The sequence below is a fragment of the Sceloporus undulatus genome, chromosome 5 (assembly GCF_019175285.1).
Source record: "Sceloporus undulatus isolate JIND9_A2432 ecotype Alabama chromosome 5, SceUnd_v1.1, whole genome shotgun sequence".
NCBI classification, from domain to species: domain Eukaryota; kingdom Metazoa; phylum Chordata; class Lepidosauria; order Squamata; family Phrynosomatidae; genus Sceloporus; species Sceloporus undulatus.
The window spans coordinates 73117749-73138986 of record NC_056526.1 but is presented as its reverse complement, the minus strand read 5'-3'; the positions used below and the strand labels follow the sequence as shown (position 1 = coordinate 73138986).

General features: G+C 37.6%; 1 protein-coding gene across 1 annotated transcript; it reads right to left on the bottom strand.

Moving 5' to 3' along the window:
* Positions 1–1081: 1081 nt before the first annotated feature.
* Positions 1082–10321, bottom strand: LOC121931642 (hyaluronidase-like). Its single transcript, XM_042469615.1, has 3 exons — positions 9401–10321; positions 5012–5101; positions 1082–1423 (listed from the first exon to the last, which is right to left on the bottom strand). The coding sequence occupies exons 1-3, from the start codon at positions 10319–10321 to the stop codon at positions 1082–1084; spliced, it is 1353 nt and encodes a 450-aa protein (XP_042325549.1).
* Between the last annotated feature and the right edge of the window lie 10917 nt (positions 10322–21238).

The window sequence follows — 21238 nt, the reverse complement described above, 5'->3', positions numbered from 1 at the left end:
CAGCAGTTTGCGTTTGACTCAGTCTACTGGGAAGGACAAGATTTCACACTCTTCTCTCCTCCTTCCCCCTGTTGAGTTAATTGGCTGCAAACTGCTTGTGCACTTTGAACTTACTTTGCAGCAGTTCAAGTAAGCCAAGGACAAAGGCAGAAGTGGCAGTAGAAGATAGAAATTGGAACATTTTTTAAAGTAGCTGAAATAGCGGGACTGCAATCAGGACTGCTCCTGCCAAATCAGGACATTTGGAAGTTACGCACTTTAAGTCTCATGGCCCCATCCAAAAGGAATCCCGGGGATTTTACTTCGGAAAATTTAGAATTCTCTGCTATTTACTGCAGTTCAGGAAAGCTGCCTACAGTATGATCCCAGTATCTGTGGGAACAGTAATCAGTTTCATTTACCAGTGTCTGACAAAATGTGCTCTCCTATAGACATTTTCTAGGTCCTCCAGCATGATTCTATAGTATGTTTTTGCCAGAGGTTGGCCAGAGTGTCACACTGAAGGGGCCAGAAATCCCTAAAGAGGTGTTCATTCTAGTCATTTATATACGTCCTCCAGCCTGTTTCTATGGTGTGTTTCTGTCTGGGGTTTCCTATTATCTGCTATTTTCTGCTTGGGGTTTCCTATTATCGCAGTTCCACAGTAAACACCCCTGGATATGGTAGTCATACTGTATGCCTTTGTAGAAGAACCAAAACTGTTAAAGCAATATCAAACTCCTAAAGTTGTATAATGTAGATACACTACTGGACTTCTTTCCCAAATTATGTCCTATCATACACATTGGATGTTCACTTATTATTATTATTATTATTATTATTATTATTATTATTATTATTAACCTTTATTTATGAAGCGCTGTAGATTTACACAGCACTGTACATACTTCAGCTTGCTGATTTTAAAACAAGCCTATTTTAATGTTTTCTTGTGTTTTAGAGTAGTCAGTCTGCTGTGTATTTGGGAATTCATCAAGCAATATACTTGTACCAGCTTTTGATTAAAGTCTGACAGGTGTTCCATGTCTCAGGAAAGGTGTTGCAATGACATACTGAAAAATGGACTGAATTTTCATTGCATTTATTGACAACAAATTTTATACCCTGTTTTGAGGCTCGGAATTTCACAATATTTCCCTGTCCAGCCTTGGTAACACTGACACATAAATTTTTCTTTCATGGTATTCTGGTCTTTAATCTTCAGCTCTCCCACTACAGACACTTCTCCTTTTGTTTTGGAAAACTTAATCTTAAAACTCTGAGGATGCAGGTGCAAATAGTCAGGTGAGCCACTGTTTTTACGAATGCATCTTCCATTCTTCTTACAGAGGACTTTGCTACAGAGTTTGGCTGCAGAGGTCACATTAATGATGTAATGCCCCAAGGGGCCATCTACATATTTTTTCACAGTAATACAGTTTTCCTGAAAAAAACAATGACATAAATAAGTTACTTACTGATGGCTAGGTGGAAGTCAGTCTCGTTCTATAGGGTAATATAAACTGGCAAAAATCAATATAAGCTGGCAGAAATCATGGACATTGTATCTAAATAACTAGACTGAGGGATCAAGAATAATATTCAGCCAGTCATTGAATATGTTTAAGCACCTCAGCTTGCTTTACTTATTTAATTACATATACAGATTCTAGAGCACATCCAGAAAGACAACTAATGCAAACTATGTAGCCAAAAAAAGCCCGGAAAAATGAAAAGGAACTGTATGACGGTAATTTTATTGGTAGCCTGCCTCCCCCACACTCACCCCATTCATAGCACACATTTATGGTGCTATTATTCCATTTTATGTGCCATGGTTCCATGCAGTACAATCTTGTAGTTTGGAGAGGTACTGGGGCACTCAGGATAAGAATTCTAAATGCCTCTCGCTAAACTGAAAATCCCAGATTTCATAGTTGGCAACCATATCTTAAAGTGGAATCAGAGCACCTTTGATTGTGTGGTGTGAAAGGGCCCCAGCACTCAAGCCAGATTTCAGATTTAAACAAATACAGTACCTCTAAATCATACAAAAGATTAACATTAAAATGTAACAAATTGTCAATAATATTTCAAAGAATTTAGAAGTTCTGTAAATTGTTTTTTAAAAAAATACTTAAAAACCAGTGCCATTAAAAACGCCATGCCTTCCTATTAAAATCCCTTTCATTAAAAATATAGAAAACCATTTGAAATAAGAACAGTCTTTGCCTAGCCAGCAGATGGACAAGAGGGAAGTTCCAAATAATTCAGTTCAAGATTTTCCAGACATACACGCTACCATCATTCTCCCAAAACAAGCAGTTCTTTTACCTTGCCGCACCACCACTCAAAGCCTAACAATAATGCCAAGGTTTGGAAATATACAAATTGGGTAGGAGCTCTGAATTGCACATACAAAATGGGTAAAATAACCTGTTATACATCAATAAAGTACAGATTTAGGTCAATACCATATATACTTGACTATACATTGAGGGCAACATTCTGAAGGCCATTAAGCATATTCATTTCTCTTTAGATTTTTCTTGGCGGGGGGATATCTCTTAGATATAGAGTTGAGGAGCAATTCCTTATTATTATTATTATTATTATTATTACTTCTGCAAATTTGAGGCATCCCAAGCATTTTCATTCTTTTTTTCCTCAGTATACTACATTTGGCTACATGGCCCTTATAACTTAGCACCTACATTTGGTATTAATACATGTGATTATTTTTTATTGGTCCTCTCATAACCTTCCTAACCCTACTTCAAATTACACTGTACTGTAGAATCATTTAGAAAACTATCTAATTACTGTTTTTTTATTTGGAATTTATTTTTGTTAGTATTATTTTCATAGTTTACAAGTTGTTAAGTTTTGAACCGTCATTGATTTTGAATATATCCACGGACCTAACAATCAGTGAGCTATCATTAAATAATATGCCATGTTCCAAGTAGTGTCACTTTTTTATCATTGTACTGTTATGACCTTGTCTATGGTCATTTGATTCAGATGTTTTGTCAGTCCATTTGGAATTACTTCCAGAGCACCTACCACCTCTGAAACCACCTTTTTTTCTATTATTATTATTATTATTATTATTATTATTATTATTACTGTCATTTTCAGACATTATTTTCCTCAGTCTGTAATAACAGATAACTGAGATCCTAGATGAGCTGAATCACAGTCACAATCATTTCCTGCTTTCTAATAATACTACTACAATCTTTCAGGAGACAATGGCCAAGACCTATTTCCAAGACAGACTGTGGACAACCTGGTTTGCAAAATTTAACCTGATTCTAAAGTCTGCCTCATAAATTACATTGGTGATGTGGTTACACCAAGAACTTCAAGTGTCTCCCACATAGTTAAGACATGCTGATAGCACATCTCTCTCTCTCTCTCTCTCTCTCATCTGGACACAGAACCAATGACACTCAAATCTAAATAGCTACCTGCAATGGTATCCACAAGACCACAAAACATGTATCCAGTGCTTTTTACATGTTTTCCGGAGTCCAATGCTACATTTGGTTTTGTTTTATGTTGTCGTGTGCCTTCAAGTCATTTCCATTTTATGGCAACATTAAGGTGATCCTATCACAGATTGGGAAAATTTGTTCAGAAGGGATTTGCCTTTGCCTTCCTTTAAGGCTGAGAGAATGTGACTTCTCCAGGGTCACCTAGTGGGTTTCCATAGCTGAGCAGGGATTCAAACCCTGGTCTCAAGAGTTAGAGTCCAACATTTGTGTGTTTATACACATACATACATACATACACACATACCACAGCCCCAGATTCAAGTATTAAATATATGCATACCACAAATATCCTGCAAGATTTTGTTATGGAGCCCAATTTCTTATGAATTAACAGTTACTCATGATTTTAATAACATATATAAGAATTTCAGATGGAAGAAAATGTTCCAAAAATGTTCTAAAATATTTCCTTTCCTGCCCTGTCAGTTCTTCCTAACCCTTTAGTTTTCCAAAGCTCCTTGCACATCTCAATGATTAATCTGTTTTGGCTCCCAGAAGAATATCATTCATGGTCTCAGTCTGTGACCAGATTCAAGCTGACACATTCACATAGCAGCATCCAGTCCCAATCTAAATATGCAAACTGAGTCATTTGCGAAAGATAATAATGTCACAGATAACCCAGTGTACATTTCTCTTCAAAAGATCTCAAACCCAACTGATTGTATCTAGGTTTAGACCCACAAAAATCAATGGGAGTTCAGTTAGTTGATTTCAGTGGATCTACTGTAAAGCATGATTAAGTCAGGACCCAACCTAAAGCTTTCCACAGAGTTGCTACATAACTTCAGCTACCAAACATTGCATACTGTAGTCTAGTGCAATAAAGCAGTATTTCTGCTTAGTTGATGGGTGCCAGGTTTGCTTCTTAATTATTTTGCACTTTGTGATGCAGATAGAATTATTTTTATGGAAAAGCATAGTACTGTATTGCATACTCCATAAACAATATATTTACTTGATAAATATTTTTAGAAGATGTGGTGGGGATAATCACTGTCACTGAAGCAAGGTGCCAAAATCCATATTAGCTTTCCCTAAGACAAGAATCTTTTTTTAGAAATCAAAACCAGAAGCACCTGAACATCCACTACTTGTTTTAACTGGGAAGGAAAGTATATACCCCTGCGTACACACACAGCTGTTTAGTGTAAAAGCCACAAATTCTCAACACTTCCAGGAGGGGTGAAACTGATTTTTCTTCCCAAAAATACATTATGGATGAGAACCGAGGCTACAGAATTGGCCTTGGGCCACAGACAGCCCATGACTTGTGCTTTGCCTACCTCTACTCTCTGAGGTAATGGGACCAATAATCTCCAAAAGGAAACCAACCCTACTATCATCCACTTGCTAAGCTATAAAGGTAGACAAATGGAAACCATCTTGTAAATCCAATGGGGATGGGATGACTCCCAAGAATTCCTGTCAAATTTAACTTGCAGGCATGTTTTAAAGACAAACTCACTTACATAAGTACTGGCATACTGCATGCTGCCCCAAAGGATAACTCCTGCTGCCCCCAGTGCTGCACTCTCACCAATAGTGTGTACCAAGTCAATCTGAAAAGTAAGGCATTAATAAGCATAATATTATAGACCATCATACAGTGATCCAAGAGTCAAAGCTGAGACACCATTACTCAGTCATCTCTCTGTGTTGCTTGTCACTTCTGGCTAAACAGGTCTGAGAACTTTTTCTATGCCCTTCAGCTGTCCCCAATTAGGTAAAGATCATACTGATTACCCATTTGCCATCTCACTGTTTCAGCTGCATTTAGGATGCCCCATTTTCTCTGTCCTCAGCTTACTTCAATTGCTGCAAACTAATTTCAAATAATAAATGTAGTTTGTACTTAGTTAAATGAGCAAAGTGGAGAGTAGTGGGTAAAAATATGCCCTTCCTAGTAAGGTCAGGCAAAAGCAACCTGTTGCAGCCTCTCCTAGCTTGTCTGTTGCTCCTCATTAATAACTTTTGTCATCTTGACCACACATGGTTTTCATCTATGAAGTTGGAGGGTACGCTTTTGAAACACTCCCCCCCCAACATAACACCCCTCGCTACAAACCCAATTTTCCAGACCTGTAAATAAGATGAGAGTGCACACACAATGTGTGATAATGTCTCTTTCCTTACCATTTCTCATCTATAGCTAACATGAGGGGCTATGCTTTCTCAGTATCCAAGATACTTATCCATTACAAATGTCCTGGATGGACTTTAGTGACAGCATGTGGAATCACTGTCATTCCATGCTTTCAAGTGTGTGTGTTTGTGTGTGTTTGCATGCTTGTACATGAGCACAGAAAAGATAGAAATACAAGATAGGTAATCCAGTCTCAGTTTTCAGTCAACCCTATTTAACAGCATATTTTCCCCTTCTTTATTAATTAATGAATTTCTGACAAATTCTATTTTAGCTAATATGTTAATTAGTGCTGAGCTACAGTACTGTGCTTGATGGGTGGCACCTTCATTATTATTATTTTAACTACTTTCTTTACTAGCTTTGATCTTTTGATTGCCTTTGGTGAGTTGATGTAGCCTTTGAAAATCAAGACCTGTCTATGAAAAACACCTGAAACAATGGTTTGATCAGAAACGTCACATACAACTGGTAAGTTGTTATTAGTCACATATTTGAATTTACATTGATATTGATATGATTAGACAAGAAACCCCAATTTTCACTAAGGTGGTAAAACTACATGGAGACACTGCCTGTTCCAGGTTTTAGCTTGCCGAAGGGGAGGGGGATAGCAGTTGTCCATTTTCCAAATACCAAGCAAACAGTAAATGGTGGAGAGAAATTTTAACCAAGTAAAACAATGAGGAGAAAATATTACCCATTCTCTCCACCTCCTATTGCTTACAGATGTAAGCAAATCTATGGCTGCCCGTATTTCATCTTGGTTTTTTTTTGGGGGGGGGGGGGAGAAGACAAACATTAGGTATTCCCCACCATATAGAATGTAAGTAATAAGATATTGGGCTGGAACAGACAGCCCCAAAAGGGCAACTTGAACCCACCCCTGCCAAGGATGGATTGGGGCTGTGGCAAACACACACCAAGACTCCAATCTGCCTTGTAATTGTTTTGCACAGAAAGCAGCATCTGCAGAGGGAAAAAAAAACCTTGAAAAAATGAGAGAATATTGCATTTAGAAGGATCCAATAACAGATTCAGATGATCTCTGGTATGATAAAGTGGCAGTTCATAATGAATTGAAACATCATATTATTAAAATATCGTTATTAAAAATTTGGAAACAGATCAGAAAAAAAATTATAGGAAAATTCCTTTATGGGTTTCCCTGCAAGAGGCCTTCTTAGGAACTTGGAACTTGATTGATAATTGGCTCACATATGGTGATATCCTGGTTAAAAAGGGAAAAAAACATAATGGACATAAGGCCAATGGAAGAATTATCTCAATTAGATCCAAAAATTCAATGACTATTGTACAGTCAATGGAATGAATGATTCAAAATGGACTTTAAAGTGGAGGACTTCAATGAGGGAAAAGTAGATTTGGATAACATATGGTTTTGAGGCAGACAGCAAAAAGGTTTCAAGATTTTATAAGCTTCAAGAATACAAACAGGAAAAGGAGTTAATTTCAGAAGAAATGATCAATTGTGATAAAAGCATTAGTTTAGAGACCTGGAAATATGCAAGAGAAACAACTAGGAAATTCACTAAATTCCAGGCTTTGAGAGAAAATTATTGGAAAATGGAAAGAAGATGGCACCTAACTCCTAAGAAAATGGCCAAAATCTATAATACAAAATCAAGTAAGTGTTGGAAATTTAATTTTGCTATTGGAACATAGTTCCATGTTTGGTGCCGCTGTCTAGAACTGGCAAAATACTGGAAGAAGGTACATATAACAATTGAAAAGATGTTAAATATAAAGTTCAAAATGAAACTAGAAGTTTATTTACTAAACATGTTAAATAATTTACCATCTCAGATAGAAAGGAAATATGGAAGAGCTATGTTGTATTTGATTACAATGGCCAGGTTGATTTTAGCACAGAATTGGAGAAATCAGGACGTACCAAAGATAGATGAGTGGAAATTAAAAGTTAATGACCTAGAAATGGATAAACTAATACTTGAATAATAAAGATATTGAGGAAAGTGAGGAGGAATGGTCTCCAGTAGTGGAATATTGTAAAAAAGAGAGATTGCAATAAATAAGCAGGAGTATGTAAATATGAATGGTGGGCAAATTTAAGAGGACTGTCTAGAATTGTGTTTGGAGAAAAATGATGAAAAGGAGTCTAGGAGAATAAGGGAGTAGGGGAAGTGGACACAAATTAAACTTTTTGGAAGTCATATCATATGTTCATGTCGGGGTTATTTGTACTTGCACAAATGATCACAATTATTGTATATTCTTGTTTTGTAAATGATTGTTTTAATTAATATATTTTTAAAATTACTCTTTGCTTCCTTTGAGAGGAAAATTAGTGATGAATTATACCTGTAGTAAACATTCATGGTCCTACAAACAGACATGAAATAAAAGTGCAGTGGTCCATTTGCAAAGTTAACATGGGCACTTGACCAACATTTTTAGATGAGACTTTAACACTTGGCCATTTGAACTGACTCTTGCCTCTTGACACACACTTCAAAGTTTTCCTGCTTACCCAGTTTCCCCTCACTACATGACTGACAGTCATGCAAAGGGGTAACTGCACAGACATAATTGGAAATCACAGACAATCAGAATAACTGTTCATATGGAGGCTATTAAGTACATTTAGAGGTTTTTAAAAAGAGGCTGGATGGCCATCTGTCAGGGTATTTGATAATGTATACTTGTATATCAGAGAGTTGGACTGGATGGCCCTTGAGGTCTCTTCCAGCTCAATACTGTATTCCCACAAAACATGTTTCATATTAATAATAAAAAATGGCTGCTAGAAGGAATGGACATTAGGTACAATTTACTAAATCATGCATCTATCTACTAAATTAAAAGTGGGAAGAGTGTGGCCCATGGCCTATATGTGGCTTTTAAACTCATTTTGTAGCCCCAGGATACTCACTCCCCCGCCCTGTTTTATTATTATTATTATTATTATTATTATTATTATTATTATTATTATTATTAAACTCAAGTAGTTCCCATATCCTTTGGGGGTGTGGAGCCCTTTTATCATATGTCCCTCAAGCTGTTTTAGGACTCAGGAGACTTTTTTCAAAATCAGGCATAATTTTTGGTCACTTCCCCCTTTGGGCCTAGAGAATGCAGGGTACACTTTGAAAATTTAAACATCACTTTGGCATGCACAGTTCCCTGGGGTCCAATGAGGGATATGTTGTGGCTTCAGGGCCTTCAGGGCACTAAAGGCTTATTGGTAGGGGTTGTGTGCATAGCTAAAAGACTTAGTTTTAGGGCTCTCCAACCATTTCAAACTACTTCACTTACTGTAGAGGTAGGAAATTTGTGGCCTTTCAGATGCAGTTAAATTACAGTTCCCACCATCCCTGACTTCGTGCTATGGTGGCTTGTGCTGCAAGGGATCAAAATTGGGCAATATCCAAAGGTCACCACTCCCTTACCCTTGGTGTAATACCTTCACTGCCTCTTTCGTGAATTCAGCTGGTCATAGACTCCTCTGCCCTTGTGACTAACATACATACTGAAGACTCTGCTTTTGTTTCTATAGTTGGGGTTTTTCAGATCATCTCTTCCTGTTAGACTCTACTCTGACATTCTCCATGTGAACCCTTGTAAAGTATTACTGTACTATACATTCACACAGTGAGACAACTGTGCAAACAGGCAACTGCAAAAGATCCTGAGAGACTATGTGATTCCAGTGTATGCAGCACTGCCCCCTTACCTCCGACAAAGCCTGGAATGTATAGGCATAAAATGGCCTAGAGTACACAAAAACGGGCAAGGTGTAGTCTTTTTTAGCTAGGGAAGCAATACGCATTGCCTCCTTAACCCGATAGTGTACAAATTTCAAAGCATTTGGGCTTGACTTCAGCATATACTCCAGATATATGGAAGGATAAAGGGCAGTACTTTCTTTCCAAAGCCAGAGCAGAAGATCATTACGTGAAGCTGCAATAGCTGGGCATTTGCCTGTGTATGCATTGGTATTGGTCTTGTAATCATAATTATAGCAGTCTGGGTATAAATAATAACCCCAGAGTCCATTTGGTCTCATATTTTCAGCAAGGGAAAGGGTGCTGTTCATAAAACTCTTGCCAGCATGTTCAAATTCTTCCTTAGCAGCTTTCCGAATTGCATTTTTGGGCCACTGAGGATGTCTCTTTCTAACAAGTTCAAGAGACGTATTTCTGTAAATGTCTTTATGGCCCCAGTTCCTGTCCCACTGGGGTCTCCAGTTTTCCCAGTCAATGACCCCAAGTCCATGGAATTTCCTCATGGCTATGGAACGCTCTATGTCCGACTTGGCTTTGTTTAGGTGCTTGACAATGCTCTGGTTCTGTGGTACACCGCCATTGATGGGATCACCATTGTCAGTAAAATAGGGATAGTACCCCAACCGAGTATGATAAAATATCGTCACAGCGGAACCACTCAAGGTCTCATTAGGATTTGTTATAATGTTGAAAATGTTGAGATCTAAGTCCACCTTGTAGCGTAGCCGGCATTGTTCCGTAGGGGCATTCCACACCACTACAAAAGGTTTGTGGGGAAACAATGGAGCTCTTGTCGGCATAACTATACTCCCATCAGCCACCATCAGTAAGACCCATATTGGTAGGCATTTGATCCATGGATGGCACATAGTATGCTCTTTTTAATGGTGCTGGTAGAGTAGCGTCCTCAAAGGAGACAAAAGGAGAAAGGATATTAACAGCAAATAACAATGATAACAAGAACTGGCAAGATTAATCAATTAAAAATTGCAGTCCTAGAAATATTTAAAAAACTGGCTCTAGGCTTCAGTCTTGTATTACTTATTTGGAAGCAACCCCTCTTGAATTCAATGAGACCAATGCAATTTTAGTTAGCTGACCATTTCAACCTCTTTAAAGGCCTGGTTTACACTTGAGAGTATGGCATCACAATTCTAGTCCAGCTAGCATAATGTTTATATTGAAACGGGAATCATTATCTCTGTAAGTCAGTGTGAAAAACATCTAACATGCCAAGTTGTTCATTAAGAAAATGAAGGATGGAAGAAATCATAAAACAGAGCCACAAGCAAGAGCCACACAGTTGGAGTCATATCACAGTCAACCATGTTGTGAAGAAAAATGAACTTCCATGTATGGCAGAAAATGTATAGCCATGGAACTGTAGTCAAGATTCTATAGAACAGAAGTCACAGCAAAGCCACCACAAGAAACAACTCAGCACAAATAAACAGATAAAGAGCCACAGGAGAAGAGAGATTAGAAGCAATATAAATAATCAGTTATTACTGAATATCGAGGCCACTCCTACTGTGTCCGTCAAGGAAACATCACAAGCCAGCTGATGTCAACCAATAAGATACTGGCCGGGAAAGTCTGAAAATTCTGTTTGTGGCAGTTGGAATCTGAGCTAAGGTTCTGCCAAGTCCAGAGAAGGACGTAGGTCTTAGGAGTTCCATAGAAGGGAATTGTGGTTAAAGTCTAGTGTGAGGGACTTTTAGCCAATTAGTTACTCCAAGTAAGGGAGTTATTATAGTTTGCCTGAGTGCAAGACTGTTAGTTGTATGCATAGAAAGATAAGCAGGAAGGACAGTGTGAGTGTTCTTCAAATCCAGTAACAGTGATACTCTGTGGAGAATGAATATTTGTAACGAAGTTAAAACCAAGAAACGAAACTAAGGACCTTATCAGACGAGGCACTTACCGTTGCCCAAACGTTGCTGACGTGTTGGGGAATCATCAGAGGTGTGATCATCCAGCGCGCTTCTTAAGTGCAATTGAGGCCTCCCATTTTGCTTCCGTTGCAGAAGCGTTCGTGGAGAAGCCAGGAGGAGCCATTTTGTTAATAACAGGATACTGCGTTATTAACAAAATGGCTTTTCTGAGAATGTTTCCATGATGGAAGCAAAGTGGCAAGCCAATTACACTTTAGAAGTGCACAGGATGATTACACCTCTGGTGCTTCCCCAACATTTCAGCAAAGTTTGGGCAACGTTTGAACAGTGTTAAGTGCCTCCGTGTGGTAAGGTCCTAAGAAACGTAAGTGCCTGAACCAATAATTGTTTATTTTAAATCTACTTAAGTAACTTCTGTTTGAAACACCTGTTCAATAAAGTTCAGATTTTATTTTAGTAACAGCTTGTCAATGTTTTGAATCACACCAACTTTACCATTAATACACAGTAATTTGAAACAGAGGGCTTTTAAAAGATGTCCGTCTCAGTTTGGGTGAATGGCACCCACAGTCATGTCACACTAAACCATACCCATGCTGACCTGCTGTGTTGAATTTGGTTGCCCACCAAATAATCCCCAACTAAGAGATACTCATTTGACATTTCCCAGATAAAATTAAGCAATGCTGTAGAAATAAGAACGAAAGTTATGATTGTGAAGTTTGTATTGTAAAATACTCTTCTGATGGCCCAGAAGGAGCAGCATCTGGCCGCTCCAGCCATGATTGGGCTGGGACTGTGGTCTTTGCATATGTGAACCCTTGTAAAGGGTTAATATGTTTATATACTATGTTAGTATGTTATAAAGTGTTAATATGTTTGCATATTATCTACTTTCCTATTTGAATCTAAGTTATTGAAGTATCAGATTTTATATACATAGCTATTTCCACCAGTTGAAATGTTTCATAGTACAGTGGGTCCTTGTTATCTGCTGAGATTTGATTCCATGACCCTCCGTGGATACCAAAATCCATGCATACTCAAGAGCCTTTAAATACAATGGCATAACAAAATGGTGTCCCTAATATAAAATGGCAAAATCAAGCTTTGGTATTTAGAATTTATACTTTTTTGGAATATTTTCAAGCAGTGGATGCTTGAATCAGTGCATAAAAAAAGCTGTGGATAAGGAGGGCCGACTGTATATTTCCAGGTTACATGCATCTAAACCCTGTTGTGATGAGTGACTATATTTGACATTGTTTATCAATCTCAAAGTTTTTTTTCCCCTGCTATAAATTTCTCTGACGTTTTCTACTACTCTGAAAGATTTAATGTACCAATAATGAGATCAATTGCAATCAGTGCAAAAATGTAGGTAAAATATGAACTTTAAGTAATCAAGTCTACCTAATCAGAAAAAAATACTGTTTAGATCACTCTTCTAGTCTTTGATAGTTTTGTCCAAACTTTTGTTTATAATTTCTGCAGATTAGATATGAAAATTTTTTAGTTATGAGAATATTTACTAACTAAATCTCATTTTGGGAGAAAGGTGGGAGGTAAATCCAACAAATAAATAAATACCTAAATATTGAAATCCCGAAAAGCTAAATTTGATTTTATTTATTAGTTTTAACTGATCTTTTTGTGCTATATTTATATTTTTTCATGATTTAAAATCATTAAACTGAATTTTTACTGGCTGTTACAATTGGTCAGTATTCCTCACTGGGTATGAAATAAATAATAAAATATGTATAAAAATATCTTTCTGTGTTCTTTTTAATGCTATGCAAACTAAACATTTGTGAGTTTTCTTTTATTACTTCTGTTGCTTCCTTTTTCCTACAACTAATGGGAAAGCATGGGAGTCTTCCATTTACAGTAACAGCTTTTGCATTTTCATATAGCCTATAGATTGTTAGAACAAATTTGTCTCCCATATTTATTTATTTATTTATTTATCAGAAGAGCAGTCAAGTAAGTGTGCTCCAGATGGTTGTGTCCTTTTAAAATATTTTAAATTTTTAGAATTATTGCAACTGAATTATTGTAGAATTTACTGGCCTGTATTATACTTAATATTCTTCTGAGTGAATCTTGTAAACTGCATTGTAAACTATGTGCAGTGATTAAAGTGAATATTTTCTGATCCTGATTAAGTAATTTTATTGGCTATATGCTCCTCCAACATTTGGCTCATTTCCAAAAGTCTGTTATTTCCCCACATACTGTACCTCATTATATGATGTATGTAAATTTGGAATTAAATCTTCAACAAAGCTTGTTTTACAGAAATTTGTGTTGAATCCATCTAGCCATGCTGTTTTATAATATTTTGAAGTCACATTAAGAATCCATCCATATCAATATTTTTTTAATGTATTTCTGGAAAATATAAATCAGCATAATGCTCTTTAAATATATTGTTAATTTCATTTGACTTTTGTTACTAATTTAATTTTTTCCTTAACAGAATGTATAGATTTTAACCATCTTTTTTACAAAAAGAGCACTAGATAACAATTTTGTATTTTTGTTACTAAATTTATAATTTAAAGGACTAGGGTGTTGTATCGTTTTAAGTTTTATCTTTTAAACTGTATTTTTATTCTTTTAATAAGTAATCTATTTTAGTATTCTAACAATTCAATTCTGTATCATTTTTCTATGTTTAATTGTATTGTTTTTAAATGTTGTGAAGCCGCTCTGTGTCCCAGTTCTGGGAAAAGGGTGGGATACAAATAAATAGAAGGAGGAGGAGGTCAAAGCAGTGTGCACTTTATCTCCTAGGATTCTAATTTTGATCTTCTGAGACATTTCTGCCCAAACTCTTTTGTTTCCTTTTATTAATGTTTAACATTCAGAAAAATGTTTTTGCAATGCTATATTCAAGTACAGTTTTATTTCATTTTCATCCTTGAACTTTCTTTAATGAAATTCCCCCTAAGGACTGCTTTCAAGTGTCCCAGAAAAGTGCGGAGCCAAATTCTGATAAAAATAAATCATTAAAAAATAAGATATTTTTTTAAAAAAATCAATTACAGTCACCCCTCTGTTTTCACAGACTTGAGGACAGTGGTCTCAATTATTCATGGAAGGATGAACCCCATTGGCTAAAATAGCAAATACACCCGTGCCACATGTGCACAGGAGCATTCAGCCATTCAAGCCAATGGGGCTTGAATAAATTGAGTTTCCATTTTTGCGGGGGTCTGGAATGGATCCCCCGTGAAAATGGAAGGGTGACTATATTTTCCTACTTAAAAATCAGGTGCTATTGATTCTCCAAATTATAGATCAGTTATTTTTATTGATTGCTATGCATTGATATTATTAGCATGTGATCAAAACATAAAATTTATGCATTTTTTTAAAGTTCTACTTTATTTTGAGATTCAGTCATACTAATTTCTGAGTCCAATAAGTGGTCTACTCTGGAATAAATAGAAGATCTACCTGTATATAATAATTCCCTTTTGAATAGGCCTCTCCAGACATCAACGTATTTATAGTTTTGTAGACTGAGAATATTTTATATACTCACTATGCTTTCTCTTTTGTTTAGCTGAACTACTTTGTTTATTATCCATAATGCAATTTGTGTGTCTTCCCATTCATATATGTACTTCCTGCAGAAACAAAATATCTGGTTTATGTTGATGCTTTGAATTTTGAATACACTTGAAATAACAATGGAGAAATATCTCTGAAATTATCCCTCTAAAAGCACAATATAAGTAAATGAAATAATAATCAAATTCCTATCATGGTGACTTACTTGTCCCCAAATCAGTAAATATTCCTCTCTTCCACCGCAGACCTAATTAGTTTTTTGTTATTAACTGTGAAATGGCCATATATAAAACTAATAGACACAGCAATGGATTTCTATATGCATTTCTATATGATTTCTATATGCCTAATTCAACAGGAATATGTTGGCTCTAAACAATTGCCTTGGTCCATCATTTTGAGAGATTTTTGTGGCATCACTACAGTGGCAGTATAATACTATATTTAGTTTATTGTGTTCTCCTCTGTGGAGTTCAAAAATCTCATTTCAGAAGTTTAGCCCAGCTCACAGAAAACAGCAGGCCTGGGAGCCTAATCTAGGAATATAAAGAATAATGTCAATTTTTCTGAACCTCGTATCAAGAAACCTCTTCAAAAAATTGTCTGGTAACCATGAGCAAAAAGACAAATTGGATATTGCCGGATGTTTCTTTTTGGGGGGGGGGTTTGAGCAAAAAGCCTTCAATTTTAAACTAAACCCAATATTTTTCAAGCAAATGAAGTTTCAGCCAAAAATCTGGAGAGAGAAAAATCCTCAAAAACATTTTACAATCTCACCAAAACCAGGAGAAAACATTTGAATTTTTTTCCTACTGTTTTGGGCCTCAAAACAATAATTGTCACAAATTATTTTTTCAAGTAACATTCCAACTTTGGGCATAATCATATCATGAGTGTAACTCTGCTAGTAAAGATGTCCCAGACTGTGTGCAAAGGTGGGTTGGCCAACCACTATTAGACCTCTAGGCTATTTGAAGATTTTGCCCCATCCCCCAGCAATACCATAATGTTATTCTGGAAGAAATAGGTGGTGTCAGTCAAAGCATGTACTTGGACAAGTGGGCAGAATAAATCCACTACCCTGTACACATATATTCACATTCTACCTACACATTCGTTTAAACCACATAACTAAAACCTGAAAAGGACTTCATCCATGTTTTCAAGAATATGAGAGGAGATTTTTTAACTAAGCAGTTATTGGTGGGGTTTAAAATGAATGATAAATCAATTGCTTATTATTGTGCATTGCTCCCAAGGAACAATGTTATCTTTTGTTACTTTCACTGATGTATTCCCCACCCACCCCCTTTTGTTGCACTGTTTTAATCCCAAACACTGTAATGAGCATAAGCACTAATGATTTCATTTGGCATTTCTTAGTCAATGCTGCATTGTCATGCCCGGTTAAACAGCCAAAGGATGCACATTTCTGTCCAACTCATACAAGTGTCCCTAAAAGAAAATCATGCAGAAATGTTTCTGCTCCATATTTTAAACACAAAAACAGTCCTTTAAAAATGGAAGTGTTAAAGGTCTTTCCCTTGGCCTATTAAAACCAATAGCAGTGTTTCCAGAGATGGGGAGGAGGGGGCTTAATTCAACAAATTAACTATAAACCACAAATTAATATGGTCTGTTAATCTACTTATTTTTCCTTCCTCAGGGAGTGAATAAATTGACTTTTCTTTTGTAAGGACAACAATTGAAAACAGGGTTCTTATGCCATAACAAATATATTCATCCTTAAGGAGTCATAAGACTCTGTTGTATTATTTAAATGGGTTGGATCCAGACTTAGGCGGGGTACAAACCGCCGCTTTGCGGCGCTCCCCCGCCGCCGCCATTTGCTCCGCACGGGAGCCGCAGCGGCCAAACCGCGCGGCTCCCGCGCAGAGCAAAAAAGAAGCTCCATTTCGGAGCTTCTTCTTGCGGCGCCTCTATGACGTCACGAGGCGCCTGGCACGGACTCGCGACGTCATAGGTGCCGCGACACATCTGGACGCTATGCGTCCAGTACGTAAAGATGGCGGCACCCATGTAGAAGGGGCGCCGCTAACTTGTACGTATAGGATACGTACTAGGGTTAGGGGGGTGCGGAAGCACCGCCCCTTCCTAACCCTAGTACGTATCCTATACGTACTATATGGCTGTTTGTATCCCGCCTTAGTGTGTAGCCATATAGCACAGTTATAACAGCTTGATATCACTTTAACTACTATTACTCCATTTTATGGAATCATAAACTTTTAGGGATATCAGATTCTCTAGTGCACTCCCCTAGAGAATGCTGCTGAGTTCTCTGGCTTGTTGTTATCCACCCTCAAGTCGATCTCGACTCATGGCGACCCTGTAGATGAGACATCCCCAAGACTCCCTATCTTCCACTGCTCTGCTCAGGTCCTGGAAATTCACACCTGTGACCTCCTTAATCCAGTCCATTCATCTAACATGTGGCCTTCCTCTCTTTCTGCTTCTCTCCACCTTTCCTAGCATTTTTTTTCTAGCAAGTCATGCCTTCTTAAGATAGAGACAAAAACTTCCAGAATCCTTGACCAAAGTGGCTGTTAACTTTCTTGGCTGTTAGATTCTGGAAGGTGTAATCACAACTTTTCCTAGCTATAGTTCCCAATTTGATTGTCTTTGGATCCAACCTGTTTACCATCTTGGAACCTGTTCCCCATCTTTTGGCCCCACTTTTAGTAGGCCCACTTCTTCAGTGCTGTCATCACTGTCTGTTTACTTGCCCTTTCCTTCTGGGCCCAGTAAGAGGAAGAACACAAAGCAAATATGTTCCTCTGTGTCCTCCTACCTTAGTTCATTGAAGTTTAAATTTCACTTTGTAAAATTTAAGTTTGAGAGGAATATGGTAGGAAAGTGTTTTGAATAAATCAGTATCCCCCTCCCAATAAAGTAATGACAAGTACATCATCATCTCATAAAAAAGCATTTCAATAGCCCTCACTTGTGGCTAGAGGAACTCAGGTTTTGAGCCCAAATTCCTCTGCATTCAATGGGTTCTGTCCTAAGTATGAGTGCTCTAGACTAAAGTATATTCACAAGGAACAATGTTTTTTATGAAAGCCCACTAAAGTGAACTGGACAGTTTCTTCATCATTTTGATTTTTTCCCCAACATATACACCTTATATTTGATAATGGATCATACTGACCTTTTCTTAAATGTCTGATATAAAGGAAGTTTAGGGGATCTATTGAAGTCAGTACCTGTCATGTAATTTTAACAACAGAATTCATGAATTTCCATTAATATTGTCACTTTTCTTTAAAAACTAGGGGAAAATATATATCTTCACTTGAACAATAGTCAATGTCATATTCAATGCACTCTCTGTGGCATGTGTTTTAATAGCATGCTTCAATCTCAAAATTGCTTCAATTAGAAACAATTGGCATTCTTTCACTGTGAGGTTTACGTGCATTGTGGTTTCTATGACACCAGTTTCATGACCAGTATTATGTGATAAAGTATTACACAGATGAGGAGCATCATTTAACAACAAAGTTGGGATTACAGCGCAACCATTAAGTCTGGGTGTGAAATTCCACTGCTAAACAGTTCTTCAAAGAACTTCTAAACTAGCAGCCTCTAAGCACACACAAAGTAGGACATTGTTTATACTCATCTACTGATGAAGATAGTAATAGTACTTACGTCTAGAGAGCCAATCAGGAGAGGAAAACTTGGCAGAGCAACTTAGAGTAGCTTCTGAGCTTATATTAAAGCATGCTCCTCCTGTTTGATTTGCTGTTAACTAATGAGATACTGACACGATCTGGAGCGGGTGAGAGATTTTACCTACCAGGCCTTGAATAATTGCATAGAATACAAAGCTGGCCAAGATCATTTTGTTCCAATTAGTGTGGTCCTTGCTGGTTTTTTAAAGCTTATGTAATGCAAAAATAAAAAGCCATTCCACTAAATTTTGAACATCAAAGAGATACGTTTCCCAACTCTCATTGATAAGTAACTGTTGAAGAGTCTTACAGCATCATATCCAATGACTCAAGTCAGGTTGCATGAAACTGACATCCAACAAGTATACGGAAATTAGCAAATTGCACAGGAGGTCCTATCATTAGGCAGAGTGAACCTGCAGACCTTGAGTGTCATAAATGGAAGCATATCTTAAGTTATTTGATTAGTTTTTCTTGTGATTTTCATGCCAGGGACACAAAGAAATATATGAAATGTTCCCACTCACCCACATCAAGGTGCACATGAGACAGAACAATCCACATGCACTTCACTCTGTCCCTGGCAAAATGCCCTTTGCTAACTTTCAAGATGTCCAAATTTTATGCACCACATTCTGCCTTGAGAGAAATGTGTGGATAAGTTATGTGATAAACCAAAAAGCCCTACTTCCAACCAAAGTGACAAGTGTAGGAAATCCCAGAAAAATTCTTTAAACTTTCAGCCAACTTTTATCATTTGCCTTCAGAGTCTCTTACTAAAACATCTGAAAAGCATGACCATGGCCTAGAATATAGTTTAAGCTAAGGAACATGGAGGCAAAGGTTTTTGAAAACTAAGTAGGCCTACGCCTGGTCAGAGCCTAGAAGGAACACTCTAGGACCTCTATGTATGCTGTCTTTATGGAAGATAAAGCAGAAATTGCAGTAAATGTGATAGATATTATAAATTAGCCATAGATGTGTACTGGCAAATGTAACCTGTACTGAAAACTCTCTTCAGTAAATTGACAGTATTCCTCTCTGGCTAGATAAAGCCTATCAAGAGCAAGCCTTTTGCCTTTGATTCTCTAAAATAAGACCTCTGTAACTTCTAAAACCTCTCCTGACAATCAGAAGACTCTCACTGAAGAGACTGGGATGAGATTTAAGGGCTGCTGGAGAAGACAGCTCTTTTCTCAATAATTGCTTTGTGCTGCAATTGGGGCAGTTTTGCTCTCCTTGAGGAACTTGTAAGGCATTCCATTCATGGTTCTTCCATACACTTCGAACATGGAAACTGTGACCAAAATTTAATCAAGACATAACAAGAACAGGCCTATGTAATCAGTGGGAACTTGGTAAGTTAAATTTAAATAAATTCAGCTGTACTCTAGGCCTACACTAGTTGGGACTAACAACTAAATTTAGGCTTGGAAGAAACTCTTTCCTAGAATCTGGATCCATGGTGCATTTTTCTTCATGGGGGAAGGGGAAGTAGAAGCACCATAGCCTTCACTGCAGGATATATTAGGGCTTCAATGCAGTAGCCTTGCCCAGACCAAAGAACCTGGGGTCTGGTCCATGGTTGAACAAAAGGTTCAGGCACCCCAGCACCACACATAAGTAGACTTCTACACTCCCCACAATTATGAGGCTACTTCAGGTTTATAAATGACAGCTACCAGAGCAGAAGCTTCCAAACAAGTTATACACTGAGTAAGAACACAGATCTCACAGAAAGTCTGAGGACCTCCTACCAACTTTTTTTTTTGGGGGGGGGGCAGTCAGAAGCAAAAGAGGGAACATTGCAGGCAGGACTTTCAGAACTGTTTGCAGACTGCCCTGTATCTTAGTCTACTCAGTTAAAATCTAAGGACCTGCCTGGACTAGGTTCTGGTTGAGAAATAGAAAAAAATAGGTTCTCCAGCTGCTATATAAGCTCTCAGTCTGAGCAGGGTAAGTACCTTCAGTTCCTATATAGATTCTCAATTTGAGTACCGTTGCTATCACTTCACTGACAGCACAGCTCAGACTAAGGGCTTATATAGGAGCTAAAGGTTCCTCCTCTTCCTGTCTTCCAACAAGGCCCTGATTCAGACTAGTTCTTGCATGTGCTTTACCCTTCTCCTGAGTAATCTGACCTACAGTTAGTTCCCATATTGATCTGAATATTGATGCAATAATTTCATCAACTGAGAAACTGATCAGGGGAGGAATCTACAGTTGGCAAGTAACAGACTGGAAGAGCAATAGGGGAAGGTTGAGATATTTGTCTCAGTAAAGGTAGGTACAGGGAGCCTATGCGTTCCATGAAGCTGCAAGGTCTTCCATCCTAGCTCTGTTCATCCACCCAGCCCCAACAACAACAACAAAAACCATATGTCCTGGCGAAGTCTGGGTGTCAGCTGGATCCTTCCCAAGGTTAACTTAGGGAACTTGGCCATTTGGGTTTGGCCCTTGTTTTGACCTGGTCCAATTTAATTCAAACCAAAATCCAAGACACATTTTAGAAATCTGAATATTTGAAACACTCATGAAGTTATCCCAAGCAGTACCTGGTTCCACCAAAGCTTCAGGACACACTCTAGACCTGTTTTTTTTTCTGTTGCAG